Genomic DNA, 19521 nt, shown 5'->3' with positions numbered 1-19521 from the left:
GGAGGGTGGTCTGCTCTGGAGGAAAGGAGAGGGTGAGGCTCTGAGGAGCCGCCATTGATACTTTGAACAGGCTGTCACCCCCAGGTCAGGTCTGGACCAGGATGCCAGGAGTCCATTTGGTCCCTTTAAATAGCCGGGGGGTGGGGGGGGGAGTCACTTTCACGGAAGGTGGGGGCGTGGGGGGTGTCGCTTCCATGTAGCCCCAGCACAGCACCGGAGAAGTCATTTGCTTGAAGCAAAAAGCAGTGGAAGGAAATTTCAAAAAATTGTCTTTATTCCCGACACATTCTGAATGTTCACAGGGTACATGGGAGAAGTTCTAATTTGAAGAGGCCTGAGGTGAGGGGGAATTTTCAGCGACATGTGGACCCTTCGCCTCAGCCCGAGGGGCTCTGGGCCAGAGAGGGGGGCGCAGGCCGGGACCCGCAGAATTACAGAAATTCTCGAGGCCACAGGAGCTTCTCGGCACCTGTCAGTGGCACGGATGTCTTCCTTTCGAGCATTCCCGTCACAGACGCTCAGGAGAGTCACATGTGAAAGACACACGTGCCATCCCGGGTTGTCCAAGTCCCTGGGTCTCCCCTGGAAACAAGACACTCCGATCTCTCAAACGGCTTACACTGATTTTATCAGAAATGTGTACACACAGAAATCTCCCCCTGGGGGCTGACACTCCCTGCCGAGATAGTTTTGCCCAGAGTGTAATTAGCCCTAGAGAATTAGCAGCAACGGAAATTTAAACTTTATACCGTAAATTATGGCGACCGTTGGTTATTCACTCCTACCGCCTGAGTATTTCTCCCATCATCCTGCCTGGTTAATGAACATGACCAACATGAGACCCTCCCAGTGTTGCGCAGTCCTGGGCTGTGGAGATGGCCTGTCTCCGCCTGGAGGGTTGCTGGCGTGTCCCAGCGCCAAAGCACATTCAAGTCATCAAGGCAGGCAGCAAGGCATCCTGGGAACTCCTACCACGTTTGGGTGACCCCCCTCGTGTACAACAGACTGAGACAGGAAAGTGTTTCCAGAGCCACTGAGGATGAGGCGACCCTTCCTGTGTAAGTGCTGTTTTGGCAGCTGGCTGACCCTCTAGAACTGGCTGATTCTCTAAAATGACTGATGGGTGCTCCGCCCACAGGCACGTGAGGCCGCCGGGGCCGCGAAGCCGGGGACCGCAGAATTCTCTCCCCTTCCGGTCCACTGTGGTGGCGCCTTCGCGTAAAAGTAACCGTTCCCCCACTCGAACAGCTTCTCGGGGAGGAAGCGTTCCTGCCACCTGCGAGAGGTTGCTGCGACCTGTCCGAGACATTGCAGCCTCGGGGTTGCGTCCTTGCAATGCGTCGCTCTACGTGAGGACAGAGTGCACAGGGAGCCTTATAGTAAAGGTCCCTGCCCTGGTAAGGACAGGGAAGGGAAGGGAAGGACGGAGAAACTAAGGTGTACAAAGTATCCGAAGTATGGTAGGAAAGGCAAGGTGCTAGGAATGTAGGGTATTAGGGTCCCTTGAAAGAACCTGATTTAAACAAGGCAATCAAAACAGGCTTCTCGGAGGTTAACTTACAACGACCTGCCGTTCGAGAAGATGCTTGACATTGGTGGAAGGGAAGGGTGGCAAAGGAGACCATCACAGACCTAGGGGGTGCAAGTGCAAAGGCCCTAGGAAGCAAGCACTTTCCCTTGAATAGGAAGTTGAGGCAAACTGTGGCAAAAACTTCGAAACCACATAGGAAACGGAATAAGATAAAGTTGAAAGAGTAAAGCAAGCATCATTCATTCAGAACTTTGTAGGCCAAGTTAAGAATTTGTATTAGAGGCGCCTGGGTGGCTCAGTCGGTTAAGCTTCTGACTTGGCTCAGGTCAGGATCTCTGGTTTGTGGGTTCGAGCCCCGCATCGGGTTCTGTGCTGACAGCTCGGAGCCTGGAGCCTGCTTCGGATTCTGTCTCCCTGTCTTTCTGCCCCTCCCTTGCTCGTGGTCTGTCTGTCTGTCTCTCTCTCTCTCTCTCTCAAAAATAAATAAACATTTTTTAAAAATTAAAAAAAAATAAAATAAAATGACTGATGGCTTCCAGTTCACTAGCTGTGTGGCTAGTGACAGTCCTGTTTGGAGGCCACATCGGGCGGCGGCGTGGGGCAGGGTGCACTTGTGCTTTCTCCCTGCCTTCAAAGCTCTGGGCCCTGCCCACCCCGCCCCCCTCCGGCCACACGTCTCTCTCAGGTTCTAGCAGTTTCAGAAAGGAGCCTGTTACCAGTTTTCTGTCTGTGCAGAGTCAGGTGACAAAGGCAGGTTTTCCTTTTTTTTTTTTTAATTTTTTAGTGTTTTTTATTTATTTTTGAGAGACACAGAGAGACCGTGTGAGCAGGGGAGGGTGAGAGAGAGAGGGAGACACAGAATCGGAAGCAGGCTCCAGGCTCTGAGCTAGCTGTCAGCACAGAACCTGAGGGCTCGAACCCATGAACTGTGAGATCATGACCTGAGCTGAAGCTGGACACTTAATGACTGAACCACCCAGGTACCCCTCCTTTTTTTTTTTTTAATTAAAAAAAGTTTTATTTTATTTTAGAGAGAGCGAGAGACAGAGCATGAGCAGGGGAGGGGGAGAGAGAGAGAGAAGACACAGAACCTGAAGCACGCTCCAGGCTCTGAACTGTCAGCACAGAGCCTGATGTGGGGCTTGAACCCACAAACTGTGAGATCATGACCTGATCTGAAGTCGGATGCTTAACTGACTGGGCCACCCAGGTGCCCCAGGTTTTACTTTTAAAGAAAGTATTATTGCTTCTGATCCCTTTACTCATCCTGAAGAAGTAGCTGCCGGGATTCAGGAGGTGGCCAGAAGGACAATTTCGGGGAGGAAACACTGACCTGAGCTGGGGACTGTCAGAGAGACGGAGCAAGGCAGAGACCCGGGTGATGTAATTCGTCTCCAGAGGCCGCGGCAGAAAGCGGCCTGTTCCCAGGCTTGGAGGGCTCTGTCAGGGTGAGCCCCGTCCACGCACCAGTGCTGGCAGAGACGCTCTGGCCCAGCAGTGATTTGGCTGCATTCAGGATGAGTTCTAACAGGATCCCCGAGGTTAGAGAGACAAGGCAGAGGGAGAAAGAAGACAATTACCCCGCTCCGCACAACTTATCTTAGACTTTACCGTGCTTAGTGTAACCACTATAAAAGTAAGAGGTTTAGAAGCTGCGAGCGAGTCAGGACTGGCCAAAATATGTGGCTTTGTGTCCTTGTGATTTCATGTCCCCGCCCCCCATTGGCTTGATTCTGCCCAAACCTGCAGGGGTGAAGAAAGTGCCATGATTTAAGAGGGGTCCTTGCCGCGAGCTGCTGGGAGTTTTGTGTAACTCAGCTCTGCTGGCTCTTCTTGCTCCAGAACAGAGTGAGGGGGTGCTGGATTGGCCTTCAAAATGGCCGAGACGGGGTAGGACCCCGAGGCAGGGAAGGCAGCCCAGCAGGGTGCTGTTTCAGGGCCCACCCGCTGGGGAGTTATAATGACCACCCAGTGGTGGGGAGTCCTGACTGGACACCTCCCCATCCCTCCGGCTCCAGAAGCTTCTTCAGGCTCCAGCCGGGGGAGTCCCCAGCCTTTTCTCTCTCATAGGTGGACAGGTCAGCACATGCCTGAGGGGGAGGGGGAGGTGCAGAGGGTGGGCTCGTGTGAAGCAATCACCTGGAGCTTCGGGACTCTGAATTCAGTGCTCTGAGTCCGTTGGTGCCTCTTTGTGGACACGACGTCCACCTTCATGGGTCCCTGGTCACCAGTATGACATCATCTTGGAAGAGCTTGTTAGAAAATCATATTTTCCTGGGCCCCAGGCAAGACTTACCGAATCCAACTCTCTGCAACTTTGTTTCATTCATATTTTGCCTTAAAAAAAAAACTATTAAAGTAAAGCATGCAGTAAAGTAAACCAATCTTAACACTCCACCACTTGAAATACGAAAGAATGGAATCTTGCCATTTGCAACAACGTGGATGGAACTAGAGTGTATTATGCTCAGTGAAATTAGTCAAAGAAAGACAAGAATCATATGACTTCACTCATAGGTGCAATTTAAGATACAAAACAGATGAACAGAAGGAAGGAAGCAAAAATAATATAAAAACAGGGAGGGAGGGGAACTAAACCTAAGAGACTCTTAAATACAGAGAACAAACTAAGGGTTGTGGGTGGGGGGATGGGCTAAATGGGCGAGGGGCGTTAGGGAGGACACTTGTTGGGATGAGTACTGGGTGTTGTGCGTAGGGGACGAATCTCTGGATTCTGCTCCTGAAATCATGATTGCACTAGATGCTCACTAACTTGGATGTAAATAAAAAAAAAAAAACCAAACACAACTCTGCCACTTGAATATACCCGTGTAGCCACCACTGGGGTCAAGATGTAGGACATTTTAGCACAGAGGAGATGCCCTCCTGTCCTTCCTGGATAATAGTCCCCCTGCAGGGGCAGCCCCCCATCATCTAGAGAAGCTTGCCTGTGTCTGAGATCCATTGAGTCTGCTTTCTTCCTCTCAACACGATGTGTATTAGACCCATCCACGCTGTTGCTTATAGTAATAGCTAATTTTTTCCCAGTGTGATGTAGCATCCTATTGTATGAATATACTACAGCTTATGTACAATGAATAGATAAGTTGTAATGTATATATATTTTTTAGTATTTCTGTCTTGTCTTTATTTATTTATTTTTAATGTTTATTTAATTTTGAGAGAGAGAGAGTGACAGAGTGTGAGTGGGGGAGGGGCAGAGAGAGAGGGAGACACAGAATCTGAATCAGGCTCCAGGCTCCAAGCTGTCAGCACAGAGCCTGACGCTCCAACTCATGGACTTCGAGATCCCGACCTGAGCCGGTCAGATGCTAAACCGACTGAGCCGCCCAACCGCCCCTATTTATTCTACTCTTGGTAGCATTCGGCTTGTTTCCAGGTTTTGGTTGTTCTACCAAAGCTGCTAAGAACATTCCCAGGAGCGTCTCGTGCCCATCAGTACTCCATTCTGTTGGGAGTAGAGTCTCTGTGTCGTCAGGTTTACACTTAACGTTGGGAGATAGCGCCAAACACTTCTTTGTGGTTGTGCCGTTTGCCCTCTGAGCAGCAGTGAATGGCAGGTCAGTAGCTCCCTGCTCTTGTCCACACTTGGTGGCGTCAGATTTTTTCATTTTGGCCGTTCTGGGAGGTGTACAGCCCCGTCCTGTTGTGGCTTTACTCTGCATTGCTCTGCTGCCTGAAAATGTTAGGAACATTTTCATGTGCTTATTGGCCCATTTGGATTTTGTCGGTCACCAGGGAGGCGTGTGTGGATGTGTCCTGCCCTCGGTCACCAGGGAGGCGCCACACCACCTTCACTACCTTCTCAGTATAAGCGCTGTCTGTTTCTGCTGCTCCCGGAGCCGGAGGAGGGACATAAAGGTTTTACAGGGTCCAGGAGGGATGGTGTCTCGGTGGGAGAGTCTGCTGGTGTGTTTCTAAGCTCCATCATTTTGGGAAGAGGTGTCCAGTCCTCCTGCAGAGGACTGCGAGACAGAGGTGGGGGGGAGGGGCACGCTCTTCCTTTGTGCCTTCGGTGACACGGGGCGGGGCGGGGGGTCCCTGTCTGTCCTTCCCTGTGTGAACCGTGCTGCTTGTGATCATTAACACGGTTGTGATCGTAACGGTTTCATGCCCGTGCGTTGCAGAATCTGGCATTTCCAGCTGTGAGCCTGGCTCTGATAAAGCTTTCTTTTCCCACTTAGGCTGGATACGATGGTGAGAGTATCGGGAATTGCCCGTTTTCCCAGCGCCTCTTTATGATTCTCTGGCTAAAGGGTGTTATATTTAACGTGACCACAGTGGATCTGAAGAGGTAAGTGGAGGTTTCCGCAGTATCAGAAACAAGTGGACTGGCTTCCCGGCACACGTGTTCACACCCCACCCACTCACACCCACTCACACTCACACCCTATACGCACAGAACGCCCACACACGCCACACACTCACACTCTCTCACACGCACACCCTATACGCACAGAACGCCCACACACGCCACACACTCACACTCTCTCACACGCACACATTCAAAGCTCAGGCACGCCCACACTCTCACTCACTCCTAGAACCCACAGGTGACATCGAGGCACGGCTGTCCTCGGTCAGGACCCTGCACTGAAGCCTGAGTGTGGGCTCCTCAGGGGTTAGAGGATCCGGTCAGACATAACCAGGGAGGAGCTGGGGGCACCGTAAGGGAACTGCTCCCCAAGTTACTGGTCAGCTGAGAACCTCCCAAAAGCCCATGTGAGTAGCTGTCCTGGGGATACTGGAGACAGCTGGCTTTCTTACCCCCTGCCCAGACGAGAGCCACACTTTCACTGAAAGCAGGACATCTTGGGGCGCCTGGGTGGCTCAGACTTCAGCTCAGGTCATGATCTCACGGTTCGTGGGTTCGAGCCCCACATGCTCTGTGCTGACAGCTCAGAGCCCGGAGTCTGCTTCAGATTCTGTGTCTCCCTCTCTCCCCTGCTCATGCTCTGTCTCAGAAATAAACATTAAAAAAAATTAAAAAAAAATAGGGCATCTTGTGAACCCATGGTCCCCCTCGAGTTTCTCAAGCGCTGCTCCTCAGAAGCCGGGGAGGACTCGGCTCAGCTTTGGGACCGAGCTCAAATCTTGGAGGCCGTTCATGAAAGCTGCAATCCCTCCCTCCCAGGAAACCCGCTGACCTGCAGGACCTGGCTCCTGGGACGAACCCTCCCTTTATGACTTTTGATGGTGAAGTCAAGACAGACGTGAATAAGATCGAGGAGTTCTTAGAGGAGAAGTTAGCTCCCCCGAGGTAGGCCCCACAAAGCCGGCTGGCGCAGCCTCGTCCTCACTTGGCCCCTCCGCAGGCGGTCCTGAAACCCATGGTTTTGTGTATTTGGTTGTCTGTGGCCGCGGTACTTGCTTCCCCAGCTGTGCCAGGTGGGCCGAGGAACACGCTGCCTGAGCAGAAGCCTTGTGCGTTGGCGGCCTGGGTCTCCTTGCTTTGCACCTGCAGCTTGGCAATTACAGCTTGACAGCAGGAAGTGGGGAGGGGGCGGGTCGGTGTCGCTTGGGGTGGCCGTTCCTTAGGTCCGCTGCTGGAAGGTTAGGAGCACGCCTTAGCGTGTGATGTCATGGGGTGCCGGATCCCCAAGGGGGTCTCCGGGCACACCGCCTCCGTTTTACTAGGGAGGGAACTAAGACCAGCCAAGTTGGTGGAGGTGCGGGTGGGCAGCTGGGTCCCCGGAGGAGACCGGCAAGTGCTTTCTTCCCAGAAAAACGTCCAAGGCGGGGAAGTTTTCACTGTTACCTCGGCTCAGAGGAAGACAGGTTACTGCCCCTCCCATTTTCTGTGATACTCCAATTTTGAATTTTTCAAGGTACCCCAAGCTGGGGCCCCAGCACCCTGAATCTAACTCTGCAGGAAATGATGTGTTTGCCAAATTCTCGGCATTTATCAAAAACACCAAGAAGGATGCAAATGAGAGTGAGTATCGCTGTCTTCCTGTTTAGTGCCTTCCACATGGGGTGCCCCTCGGCCTCTGGTGTGGCTTCTCAGATCCTGGGAATACTGACTCATCTCCCTGGGGGTAGAGACCTGTGTCTAGAAATAAGGAAAAAGTACCTCCAATGTAGACTGTGCACATGGGTTTCAAATGCTTCCTCTGGAGGTTGGGAGCCCAGAAAACAATGATTTTAGGGGAAAAGAATCACCGCCAGGAATTCCCCTGCCGGAGCATGGGAATCTGTTTCAGTGAAGCTTTTGCCCATGCTTACCTCGTTACAGGCTCCCCATAAATATCTTTGAATAAATGGATGAGTTCTTGAAGGAGCAGTGTTGTGTAGACAGCAGAATTATTTTTCAGGGAGGCATGAGTCCTTTCTTCAGATCTTAGAAATCCACATCCTTCCTTTCCTCCCAATTCCCCAGTGTGGCCCAGCCGCGTGTCAGGAGGGAAAAGAGATTGACTCCTTGTTTCATGTCTAGAGACAGGTGACATGAACTTGTTGGCTTCTCGGGACCATTTTTTTGCCTTTCTGTTTTAGTTTATGAGAAGAATCTGCTAAAGGCTCTGAAGAAGCTGGACGACTACTTAAATAGCCCTCTGCCTGATGAAATAGATGCCTACAGCACCGAGGACGTTGTTGTTTCTGGAAGGAAATTCCTGGACGGGGATGAGCTCACGTTAGCCGACTGTAACCTCTTACCCAAGCTCCACATCATAAAGGTTTGGTATTCCTCCCGCTGTAGCTGCGTGCGGGGCCGTGGTTTGCGTCAGCCAGGCATTGCAACAATCTAACATGCAGACTCTTGAATGAAAAAGTCAGTTGGTTTCTGTTTGAAGTGGTCTGATCCCCAACCTCAGATACATGGATATTCTCAGGTATCCTTTAGGTGGTCTCAAAACACATGTGGGAACTTGGCTCGCACCCCTGCATCCTCACTGCTTCTCCTTCCAAGTCTTACCCTCACAGCCCAAAGAAAAGTTATGTGAAAGCAACTTGAGGGTACCATTGACTATACCTGGCATTTAATGCTCGAGGCTTGGAGACGACCTGGGGAATCTGGGAGCACTGCAGTGTGAACTCACGTCAGTTGTTGGTGCTTGGCAGGGGAAGCAGTTCTGTCTGTGGACGAAAGGGATGTGTCTTCTCTGCTCTTAATCTTGACCCCCTATGGCTAGGGAGAAGATCTTTGGCTGGACCACTGCCAGAGTTGGCACCCTGTCTTCCCAGAAAGTTGAACAGGAAATCAGCATCATGGGTCATATATTTAGGGTTTAAAGTCTCCCTAGACCAGTGGTTCTCCAACATGAGTAGGAATAAGAATTATTTGGGGAGCTTTCTAGAATTGTAAATCCCCCAATCTAGCCTCTAGTCTACTAAATCAGAACTTCTAGGGCTGACCTGGGGATTCCAAAGTAGATGGCCCTATACTTGGACTCTGGAGTTATGGCGGCCTCTAAGTAGTGCCCCATGCCTTCATGTTATGCTAATTGTTATTATCATTATCACCGTTGCAATGTTCTTGGCCCTCAGTAACCTCAGAGGCCCCAGGAAGAAACCCAACCCTTGTTTTCAGGCACCTTGATGATTAAAATCCCACCAAGTCAAGGACCTTGTGATTTAATAAGACATGCAATTGGTATTTAGAAACTTGCAAGTTAGGATCACATAATCTGTGGGGCTGATGCTCCTATAGGCTACCAGCTGCCCCTGGTTGGCTTTCCTTTCCTTCTTGCATTTTTTCTTCCTTCCGGATTCCTTTCCCAACTCTTGTCCCATTTCTCTTCCTTCTTTTCTCTTCCTTGTGCTTGAGGGATACCAATTTGAAATCCAAGCCTTAACAATGTTGCTGAGCCCTCAGGTGAATGTTCTTTACAATAACTCTGGCAGGTCCCCAGCATCTAAAATGTAACGAAAGCATCTCAACTCGTCAAAACCTCCAATATTTGGGAGCCATTTTCCAACAAGATATTTACATAGTTGTGTTTGGTTTAGTCCCTTTACTGAACATGTTGTGGTCATTGCTATGACCAGTGTAACATCCCAGCAGAACATGGAGGCTGGGGAAAGCAAGAGAAAAGTGTTCCAACCATATAGTACCAATTGCCACTTGTTCCTCCCCTATGAGAAAAGAGTATTTTAAATTTCAGTAGAAGGGGTAAACGTGAGAGTAAAATAAAGCAGTCGATGGCTCCAATGTTTGACCTGAGAACAAAATCTTCAAAACCTTGAACATTCAAAATACCAAACAGCTTAATCATCTTTCAGGATGGAATACCTTCTGAAAAGAAATGAGATTCAGTCTAAAAGAATTTATGATAAAAGATGAGAGAGTAAAGGAATTTATAATCTATTCTCCTTCCTGAAACCCAACACAAACAATATGAAAAAACCAGAGCAAAGCTTCATCTTTCATAAAACTGGAACAGGACAAAATACTAGTTCAAAGACTAAGAAACTTTGTCCAGTGTGACGTGTCACAGAGCCAAGGCATGCTTCTCTATATCTTTAGCAAATTCAGATTTCTCTAAAAGTAAAAAGTACAGTCTTGAAATGTCCAACTCGGACTTCTTTGAGGACCAGGGCTATGAGAAGAGAAGCAGGAAACAGCCCCCCACGGATCACTTTCCATCTGAGGTCTCTGGAGAGGCATAGTTGAAGGACGAGTCATACAGAGGTGCCATCTTTGTATTCTGCCCGTCATCCCCTAATCTGAGGGGAGGTGGAGAGAAGGGATGTGTTTTTGGCTGCTGAGCAGAGAAAAGAAACCGTCCTAGAACTGGCCAAGAGAGAGACTGTAAATTGCCCGAGCTTTATTTTTAGCCACAATGACCTCCTGCCTAATCTGTGAGCCTCAGAATGGAAGAGGCCCTAACCCTAAACTTGTCCCTGACCTTGACCCTAATCCTAATGTGACTGTGGAGCAGCGTATAGAGCAGTGTTTGCTGAGAGAGTGTTTGAGGGTAAACATTGAAATTGGTCTACTGGCGTCTGCGTCACTCTCTTTACCCTCCACAGAATTTTTAAGAAGTGCTAACCCCAGGGGAAGGAAACTGGGTGGTTCAGTAGGTTGAGCGTCCGACTTTGGCTCAAGTTATGATCTCTCTCTCAGTCCGTGGGTTTGGGCCCCGCGTTGGCCCTGTGCTGACAGCTCAGAGCCTGGAGCTTGCTTTGGTTTCTATGTCTCCCTCTCTCTCTCTGCTCCTCCCCTGATTGCATTCTGTCTCTCTCTCCCTCAAAAATAAATAAACATAAAAACAAAAAGCAGTGATAACTCCAGTAAATCTGCCTCATGACTGCTTTCATGACTAATAGAAAGAATCCAAGTGGGACCTCTATGTGGATAGAGATGATCAAGAAAGAGGGGGCCAAAGAAGAAAGAGAGAAGGAACAAAAAAAGGAAAAGGCTGATGAGAAGCACTTACTTGATGAAGTATTGCTCCAGTAGATGAAAATACGTTCCAGTCAGATACTTCTCTGTGGCCTCCAAGACATGAAAATGCACATGGATCTTTTGAGAAAAAGCTCAGAGACAGGAACAAGATATCAAAAAAATATATCACAGAGGACACGAAAATCATGAAAAAAGAAACCCCTAAAGACAAAAAAAAATAACTTCAGAAATAGGTACATTACATGTGGCAAGACACAGAACAAGGCATTGAAGAAATTCATCAGGAATCTGGACGGTGGGTCCCAGAACATTTTCCCAAATTGAATGGAGAAGCACAAGGGATCAAAATGTTTAGCAATTTCCCAGATGTCCATAATCAGGAGCCAGAGAACAGGAAAGGAAAAAGGAAAGGAAAGAAACAAAGGAGGGAAAATTTATTCTGAACTAAAAGATGATCTGAACCTTCAGGTTAAACAACACGCTATGATTGGAGTAATCAACACATGATGACATACCTGATTAATTACTGAACTTTGGGGATCAAATAGGACACTCTGGGTGTCCAGACAATAAGCATAATAATAGCAGTCATATTAGCAATAAATAGTAAAGGCGTCTCCAGGGGGAAGAAATTCAGACTTGCCTTCTAGGTCTCGATGACTGCATTAAAAACCAGAAAACAGTGGTTTAATAGTTACAGAGACTTAAAGGAAAGAATGCATGATGTAAGAATTTTATATCCAGGTAAATTGTTTTTCCCTGGACTTCTGGTCTTCATAAAATTAGTACTTCTGGGCCATTAAAAAAAAAGTTTCTCCAGGCACCTGGGTGACTCAGTCAATTAAGTGTCTAACTTCGTTTCAGGTCATGATCTCTCCATTCCTGAGTTCAAGCCCTACATCGGGCTCTGTACTGACAGCTCAGAGGCTGGAGCCTGCTTCAGATTCTGTGTCTCCCTCTCTCTCTGCCCCTCCCCTGCTCTTACTCTGTCTCTCTCTCACTCACTCTCAAAAATAAACAAACATTAAAAAAAATTTCTCTATGATGAAAATAATATAATAAAATGATACTGCAAAGAAGAATCCCAGAACAGAGAAGGTGGGTGGCATAAAAGAGTTCATGATAAACATAGAACCTGTTTAAATCTAAAGACAGAACTAAGACCAAACCATGTTATAATTGTTGCAGAACAGAATCAGAACATAGTAAACCTGGAATTTTTTTACAACTAATGGAAGGGGGATAAGGGAGAAGAAATGGGAAAAACTGTAGTTGTATTAATTTCCTTATTTGTTATAATCAGGAGTAAATAGATATCATCTAAACTTGGCAAGTCAAGAAATAGAGAATCTCTGTTATTTAAAGGTATGCAGGGAGAGAGACCGAGTGCAAGTGGGGGAGGGGCAGAGAGAGAGGGAGACACAGAATCCAAAGCAGGATCCAGACTCTCAGCTGTCAGCACAGAGCCTGATGCGGGGCTCAAACTCATAAAAAAAAAAAAAAAATCTATGTTACATAGGAAACCACAGGAAGAGTTAAAACAGACCATAGTTTCTAAGTTACCAAAAAAAGAAACATGGACAAACAGATAAACACTGAAAGACAGAAAACAAAATATTAAATTCAGAAAATGTATCACTTTTTTGGAAGCAGACACTTTAAAATCTTGTTGAGAAATGTTAAAATTTATGGGTGTCTGGGTGACTCAGTCTGTCAAGCTTCTGACTCTGGACTTCGGCTCCGGTCATGATCTCATGGTTCATGAGATGGAGCCCATATCGGGCTCTATGCTGACAGTGCGGATCCTGCTTGGGATTCTCTCTCTTCCTCTCTTTGACCCTCTCCCACATGTGTGTGCATGCATACTCCCTCTCTCTTACTCATCTCAAAATAAGTAAATAAACATTAAAAAATGTTTAAAAAAATCGACATGGGTGCCCAAGTGGCTCAGTTGGATAAGCATCTGACTTCAGATCAGGTCATGATTTCATGGTTTGTGGGTTCAAACCCCTCATCAGGCTCTGTGCTGACGGCTTAGAGCCTGGATCCTGCTTCACATTATGTGCCCCCCTTCTCTCTGCCCTTCTCCCATTCACACTCTGTCTCTCTTTCTCTCAAAAATGAACATTAAAAAAATTAAAAGAAAATTGGCAAAGATAAACCAGGAATAATAAGTAAAATAGTACATAAAAGGAATTCTTAACATTAATAGCCCTAAGGTTGAATTGAAGCAAAAGGTATTAGGCAATTTAGGAAGGTTTCTGACCATTATATGGTCTTGTTTTGCTGCATCAATGGCTTCTAGCCTGCAAAATCTGCAAAATCAGGTCCCAAAGATCTTCCAATTTGTGTTAAGTCCCATGGTCAGTTCATCCACACATCACAGAAACCAATGCAATAGAAGCAACACAGCATAACTGGTCTTTGTAGCTCTGGGTTCATGTTTGGGGGTGAATTGCACCCCCCACCTTCCAACCCCCATTCGTATGTTGAGGTCTGAATCCCCAATACCTCAGAAAATAACCTTATTTGGAAATGGGATATTCAGAGGTGTAATTAGGTAAGATGAGGTCATAGTGGAATAGGGTGGGTCTCTATCCAAGAGGACTGGTGTCCTTATTTAAAAAAGGGCAGTTTGGACACAGAGACACACAGAAGGAGAATGCCGTGTTACAATTACAGTTTTACTGCCACAAGTCAAGAACTACTAGAAGCTGGAATGAGAAGAGAGCTTTCCATAGAACTCCCAGAGGGAATGTGCCCTGTGGACACCCTGATTTCGGAGTCCTGGCCTCCAGGAGTGTGAGAGAAGAAGTTTCTGTTGTTCTAAGCCACCCAGGTTGTAGTACTTTGTCACAGTGGCCCCAGGAAACTGATAGAGTTCCCAACAGTATATGCCTTTTATTGTGATGAGTTCCCCAATGGTGTTCCTCCAGCCAAAGGAAGCATCTCACACCATTGTGTTTCCCATGATGCTCACACTCAATTGCCCTGTCCTCACATCTACCATGTCCATGAGGACAAGGATTTGTGTCCATTTGTTGACAATGAGATGACCTCTTCAGTGACAGAATGATGGAAAGCTGCAAGAATAATATACACAGATATCTAAGATTTCAGGAGATAAGGCTCAGCAAGTAGGAAAAAGACAGCATTTCCTGGTGATCCTGGCACAATCTAAACAGAAGATCTTCATGAATCTTTAGGCACCAAATAACACAGCAGCATAATACACAAAGTCAGAACTGCCAGGGACACAAGGAGAAGTCCACCAGAGTAGAGGCCGAATTCATGCCAGTGGATCCCAGTTCATCTGAGATAAATTGGTGGGCGGGGTTGTGTGGAGCTGCTGTGTTGAGCCCAGTACTTCCATGACTTTTCCCATCCACATTATGCCCCACGCAAAGTTGAAGTGCAATTTGGGGCAACCTGACTGGCTTTAGGAAGAATACAGCAGGCTTGAGAAAGAGAATATATTACATACCTCAGAAGAACGGGTTGTCTGATCTAATTGCCTACATCAGTGGGTTTTTCATTTGCTGCTTATTTCCTCTTGATTTTCAGATCGTGGCCAAGAGATACAGAGATTTTGAATTTCCTTCTGAAATGACTGGCATCTGGAGATACTTGAACAATGCTTATGCTCGGGACGAGTTCACGAATACGTGTCCAGCCGACCAGGAGATTGAACATGCATATTCAGATGTTGCAAAAAGAATGAAATGAAGCCAGAGTGTTTTCTGTCTTATTTCTCAGTGGTGTGAGCGAGGCTGTGACGCGAGAGTGTTCCTTGTGAGTGGTCCTTTGTTTTCCTCCAATAGCCATTATGCCCGTATCTTAATAACACCGCATCATAGTGAGATCCACTCAGCCCAAAGGGTACATGGCCTTGTGACTTGTCAACCCACTTGTGTATCTGAATAATAACAGTATCTATTGTGACACATACCGCTTGTCCAGTTGACATTAATTTACTTCTTTGGCATTCACGGACACTGTAACCCGTGACATTAGGACATGTGTTTTTCAGTTTCAAGTTTCAAAGCAAATTAGATGTGGGTTCAATTCCTCCTTCAGCTGTGAAAAAACGTGTCTGTCCCTGATAGTTTTCATAATCATATACAGCTTGTTTCTCTTCTCTAAAATAGTTGTTTAAGTTTCTTCAGAACGAAAATACTGTTCTTGGAGTCACATGGTGGTACATGCCCATTTTAATATTTTAAAACAAAGTCAGAGGGTCTAAGGAAGAAAAAATCACCTAAAATTTTGCTCTGCCTAAATAATTGCTAATAACTTGTTGGTGAACATTTTCCCATTTCTTAGTCCCTCACAGACATTCGCATGGCATCTGACTCCACTCATATGAAGTTGGTGAGGGGACATGTTAGGAATGCCTTGATGACCATCCGTAGAGGACATACGGCACTGGAGGGCTGCTAGAGGATGCTTGTGATCAGATTTCACAGGTGGGGAATTGGGAGTCCACAGACCTGCAAGGACCCAGAGGGACGAGCAGAGGCTGGGAGCCATGGGGCGTCCCCTCTCTGCCTTGTTACCGTCTTGGTGATGCCAGCTGCCTCTGGATCCAGGGCAGGCAGAAAAGAAGAGGGCCTATCATGTGTCTTTTGTTCCAGCCTCCTGTCTGATGCTTTCTCTCGCTCCCTCCTCCCCCACTCATGAGACCCACCGCCCCCACTCATGAGGTGCAGCCAACAGCTGCACTTTGGAGAATCCTCTTGCTTTGTGATGAAATGTGAACCAAATACCCTTTGACTCCTTCCAAGGGCTGCCCTGTTTGAGACCCAACACTGGGCTTCTTCAGCGATGATGCGGTGTGGGGCTGGCCTGGTTCTCGTAGCTTCTCTTCCCTTTACAGTGTCGTTTTGAGATCAGGCAGGGAAAATCCAGAAAGACTGGATTGGTGGTGACTACTCTTGGGCAGTTCTGGTAGCTGGTCAAATGTGGGGGCGGGGGGACGGGGAGTGGAAACTATTGGCTCAGAGAATGTTCTGGTTTATCTGTGGCTTCCCCACCACCCTTCCCTGCAGCCAGGCTCTCATCTGCAGTGCGTGTGGGCTGGGCTGCTGGGCTCCAATGCAGGCATAGGAGACAACGTGGAAGGTTCTATATAGATACTCATCAAGAACCCTTTCGAGTTTGAGCATTTAGCGACCAGACCATGTTCCTTTGACATTTATATACATTTTACAGAAATCCCCTTGTCCAGTTGGCTGTAGCATTTGGTTGATGCTGAATGCTCAGTGCTTTTTTTTTTTAAGTAAACATTTGTTGTATGGGCCGTTTATTTGGCAAGGAATAAAATGCATGAACAGTAACTGTTCTGGGATTTAGTGAGTTATGTCCAGTAAGAGAAGCAATGTAGTTAATATGGCGGTCTCTTTGTCTTCCCTGTTCCTGGGTGCTACAGGTTCATGCAGGGACTGCCCACCCAGCCTCTTGCTTCCTTTGTTAACTGTACTTTTTCTGGAGGTTGTGGCTAGCATTCACTATTGTTCATGTATCATGACTGTTTTGAAGTCAACGTTGCAAGGTGGGGTATATCATGCTACATCTAAATGCGGTCGGTGAGTCAACCACCATTTGTTACTATTGCAAACTTTTGTACTTTTAGATGTTAGGATGATCCACGTAAACTCTGTGCCTTTAAAATTAAAATACATGATAAAAATGTTTACATGAAACCAAGATCTTTAATTTTTTTATTCCCTTTGCCTTCCTCACTTCATTGTAAAGAAAGAAAACACACAGAAACGGCTTCCTTTAAAATGAGAATGATGTCACACCAGAGATTGTTGGTAATTGAATTAGAAATCATCTGTATTTGTGTTGTGAGCCGTTAAAATGGAGACTAACAGAGACCAGAAGAGATGCGTGTGACCTGACATTGTCCATCCAGGTGACTACAGTAGAAGTCCTCAGACTGTCCCAGGTTCTGGTGTGGTTATAAGACAGCGGGTAGTCCCTGGCCAATGCCCACCCCTGTTTCCTACCTCCACGGCCTGTCCGAGGGCCCTCAAAAGTTAGTCCTTTGAGTAAGGCGAGAAATATTCCAGGGCTGTTCTCTGGCTTAAAGTCATTATCACAGTGTGGGTTTTGAAACAAAATGCATTTGTTCTTCAAAACACACCGCGCAGAATGCAAATACCGGCACTCAGTGAGTGAATCCCTGCTTTGAGGCTGCCTAAGAAGTTTGTGGATGACATCCGCTCCCATCTCTTCCTGCCCCCGCCTTCCCTGTAATGGGCTCCTCCATGTTCTCCTGGGCGAGTGCACAAGGACAGTCGCCTCAACCTGCTACTGCTGCATACCTTACATGCACCTGCTGGAGCCCTGGGAAGCCGCTGAATCTTTCAGATTCCTTCAGGGCCCAGGGTCATCATACCAGGATGAGGGTAATGGCCATTGCTCAGGACATTCCTCGGTTTTGTAAAAGGGGGTTCAAAGAGCATGAGGCTTTTGTTTGCTTGCCTGTTTTCCCTTCTCTGGCATTAAGTGCTAACAAGTTAAACATGTTATTAGCCTCTTCCCCGTGAAGAACTTTGAAGCAAGGGGGGGTGTTTAAAAAAACCAAAAACCAAACAGCAGCAGACACAAGGTCTGAAATCTACCCTCGATACCTCTGACACGTCTGAATCATCAGTTAATCTCTCTGAGCTTTGCTCTTCTTATCTGGAAAATGGAAGCAAAATCTCGCGGTCATGTGGAAATCGGGGTCCCTGGTAGTTCTCTTGAAAGCTGTGACACAGCTGGTTGCCTACACATAATTTTTTCTTGTATTTGCTCTTACGTGAATCATATCAAAATGGACAGGTTTATAGGACCTTGAACTTTTCTCCAGGAGTGGAAGGCAGTTATGCCCTGACCTCCTGGTTTCCTGTGATGAAGCACCCCCTCCCCCCCACACCCTTCATGGGATGGGGGCCACTGAGTGCTCAGCTGTCCCCTTTGGTCAGTCAGTGTGGGCTGGTCCAGTTCTCTGTCAGGTATCTTGGGAACCGGATGGGCACCACAGTGGACTGATGGCTCCATCGGGACCCCTCCTATCTGGCTTGGAGACAGTTTTCAGTTGTGTGCCATATGCTTGAAGCCTCAGACACCATAAAGCAGAGAAATGAATGTGATTGGTGCTCGGGTCAGAGCTGGAGGTCCACCCAGGCCCTGTTCTCATTCTCACCACTAGGTGGCGTTTCCTTTCATTCCCTGAAGTGGGGGTTGGTTCTCATCCCACCTTGGGCCTCAGGCAGGTACCAGTGGGGTTGACCCACATCCTCCACCCCCACCCCCACCCTGGTCTGATGCTGATTCAGCTTCAGGACATCATACAAACCCAGTCCAGCCTTCCTGGGGTCATTCACAGGCAGCCCGCTTGTCAATGGGAGGCTTTACAGGGCCAGAGAAGCCAAGGGTAAATGCTCCTGATGGTCTCAGCCCAGCTTCCAGAAGGTCCACACCCAAGTTGGGCTGTATTTTCTGTTGTGCCACAGGATGGCCGTGGAGGGGCTCCTCCTGTGTGGCTTTCTGTCCAACCATGGAAAGTGCTCTCAAGGACAAGAGGCTCCTGGTCAAGATTACCCTCAAACACAACTCAGCCACTTCCTGTTTGTGAAACCAGATGGGGATGGGATGGGCACTGCCTTGTGGGCTTCAGGAGCTAAGACCCCTTGGGCCCCTCCTTGACCTCTTCCTCTCCAAGCCCATGAGCGCGATGTTTCCTCCTGAAGCCCAATGCACTGATGGCTCAGAGATGCATGAGGATTTCAGGGAAGGGGCAAGTTCCTAGGATCAGGAGAAACCTGCAGTGTCTGAGATTTCCACCAGCTTTGGCTCCCGGGCCCGGCACACCTCCCTGAGCTCTGCTCACAGCCCTAGGCCTGCACGAAGGGGGTCATGGTTGGTGGGGGCGGGCACTGTCTCACCCCCATCCCATGGCTGTGTCTCCACAAACCTCCTTTTGGTTGCCCATCTGCACCCAAGGATGGAGGGACTGTGCGTCGTGCTGGTGCAAAGGGCTGGGGCAAAGGCTGATGGCCTCCAGAATTGCTCCCCAATCAGTTGCCAAGCACTCAATAAATCCACCCATTGATTTCACTGTAGAACTATATCAAAAAGCAACCAGGCAGCCTGGACATGGGTCCCACTGACGAACGCCCAGTCCTCAGATGGCCCCCGATGGCTGTTTTGTGATGCAATGCTCAGCCTCGACCCTCACCGAAACCTGCATCTTTGCTTTGCACTTATTTGCGTCTTGGAGTGCTGTTTTCTTGAATGTACTCCTAAGTAAAGGAAGCACCTCGGACAGCCTTTCATCAAACCAGAAGGCAGCTTCCTCGAAACCCCACAGAAGAACATCAGGAAGATTTTGGGTGGTGGATGTCAGAGGCGCCAGAGGCCTGAGGGCTCTGGGCAGTGCTGGCTGCCAGGCCCTCTCTGGTCACGTGATGTACCAGAGTTTTTGAAAGGTACATACGTGGTGATCTTCTTAGACACGTGCACCCACTTTTCCCACAGTGTGGACTGAAGTGAAAGAAGTAAAAGAAAACCAGAAGTTATCTTAATAAGGATTTTTGCTTCTTAACTTTTTAAAAAACGTTGATTTACT

General features: G+C 47.9%; 1 protein-coding gene and 2 long non-coding RNA genes across 4 annotated transcripts; 1 reads left to right on the top strand and 2 right to left on the bottom strand.

Moving 5' to 3' along the window:
• Positions 1-303: 303 nt before the first annotated feature.
• LOC115291519 lies at positions 304-3792 on the bottom strand. The gene is made up of 3 exons (XR_003908502.1): positions 3671-3792; positions 2865-3055; positions 304-582 (listed from the first exon to the last, which is right to left on the bottom strand). It is a non-coding gene; the product is annotated as an uncharacterized LOC115291519 (long non-coding RNA).
• Positions 3793-5736: 1944 nt separating this feature from the next.
• CLIC6 (chloride intracellular channel 6) lies at positions 5737-16603 on the top strand. Its single transcript, XM_029939002.1, has 5 exons — positions 5737-5846; positions 6687-6812; positions 7381-7487; positions 8048-8229; positions 14466-16603. Exons 1-5 carry the CDS (start codon positions 5791-5793, stop codon positions 14625-14627), a joined length of 633 nt encoding a protein of 210 aa, XP_029794862.1. The 5' UTR covers positions 5737-5790; the 3' UTR covers positions 14628-16603.
• On the bottom strand, positions 9107-14738 carry LOC115291520. 2 transcript variants are annotated; one of them, XR_003908503.1, is made up of 2 exons: positions 14386-14738; positions 9107-9408 (listed from the first exon to the last, which is right to left on the bottom strand). It is a non-coding gene; the product is annotated as an uncharacterized LOC115291520 (long non-coding RNA). The 2 variants fall into 2 exon arrangements; XR_003908504.1 differs by lacking the exon at positions 14386-14738 and adding an exon at positions 10933-11041.
• Positions 16604-19521: the final 2918 nt, after the last annotated feature.

The sequence above is a fragment of the Suricata suricatta genome, chromosome 5 (genome assembly GCF_006229205.1).
Source record: "Suricata suricatta isolate VVHF042 chromosome 5, meerkat_22Aug2017_6uvM2_HiC, whole genome shotgun sequence".
Taxonomy (NCBI): domain Eukaryota; kingdom Metazoa; phylum Chordata; class Mammalia; order Carnivora; family Herpestidae; genus Suricata; species Suricata suricatta.
Note: the sequence above shows the minus strand (reverse complement) of the source record. Positions and strands in the feature narration are given on the sequence as shown.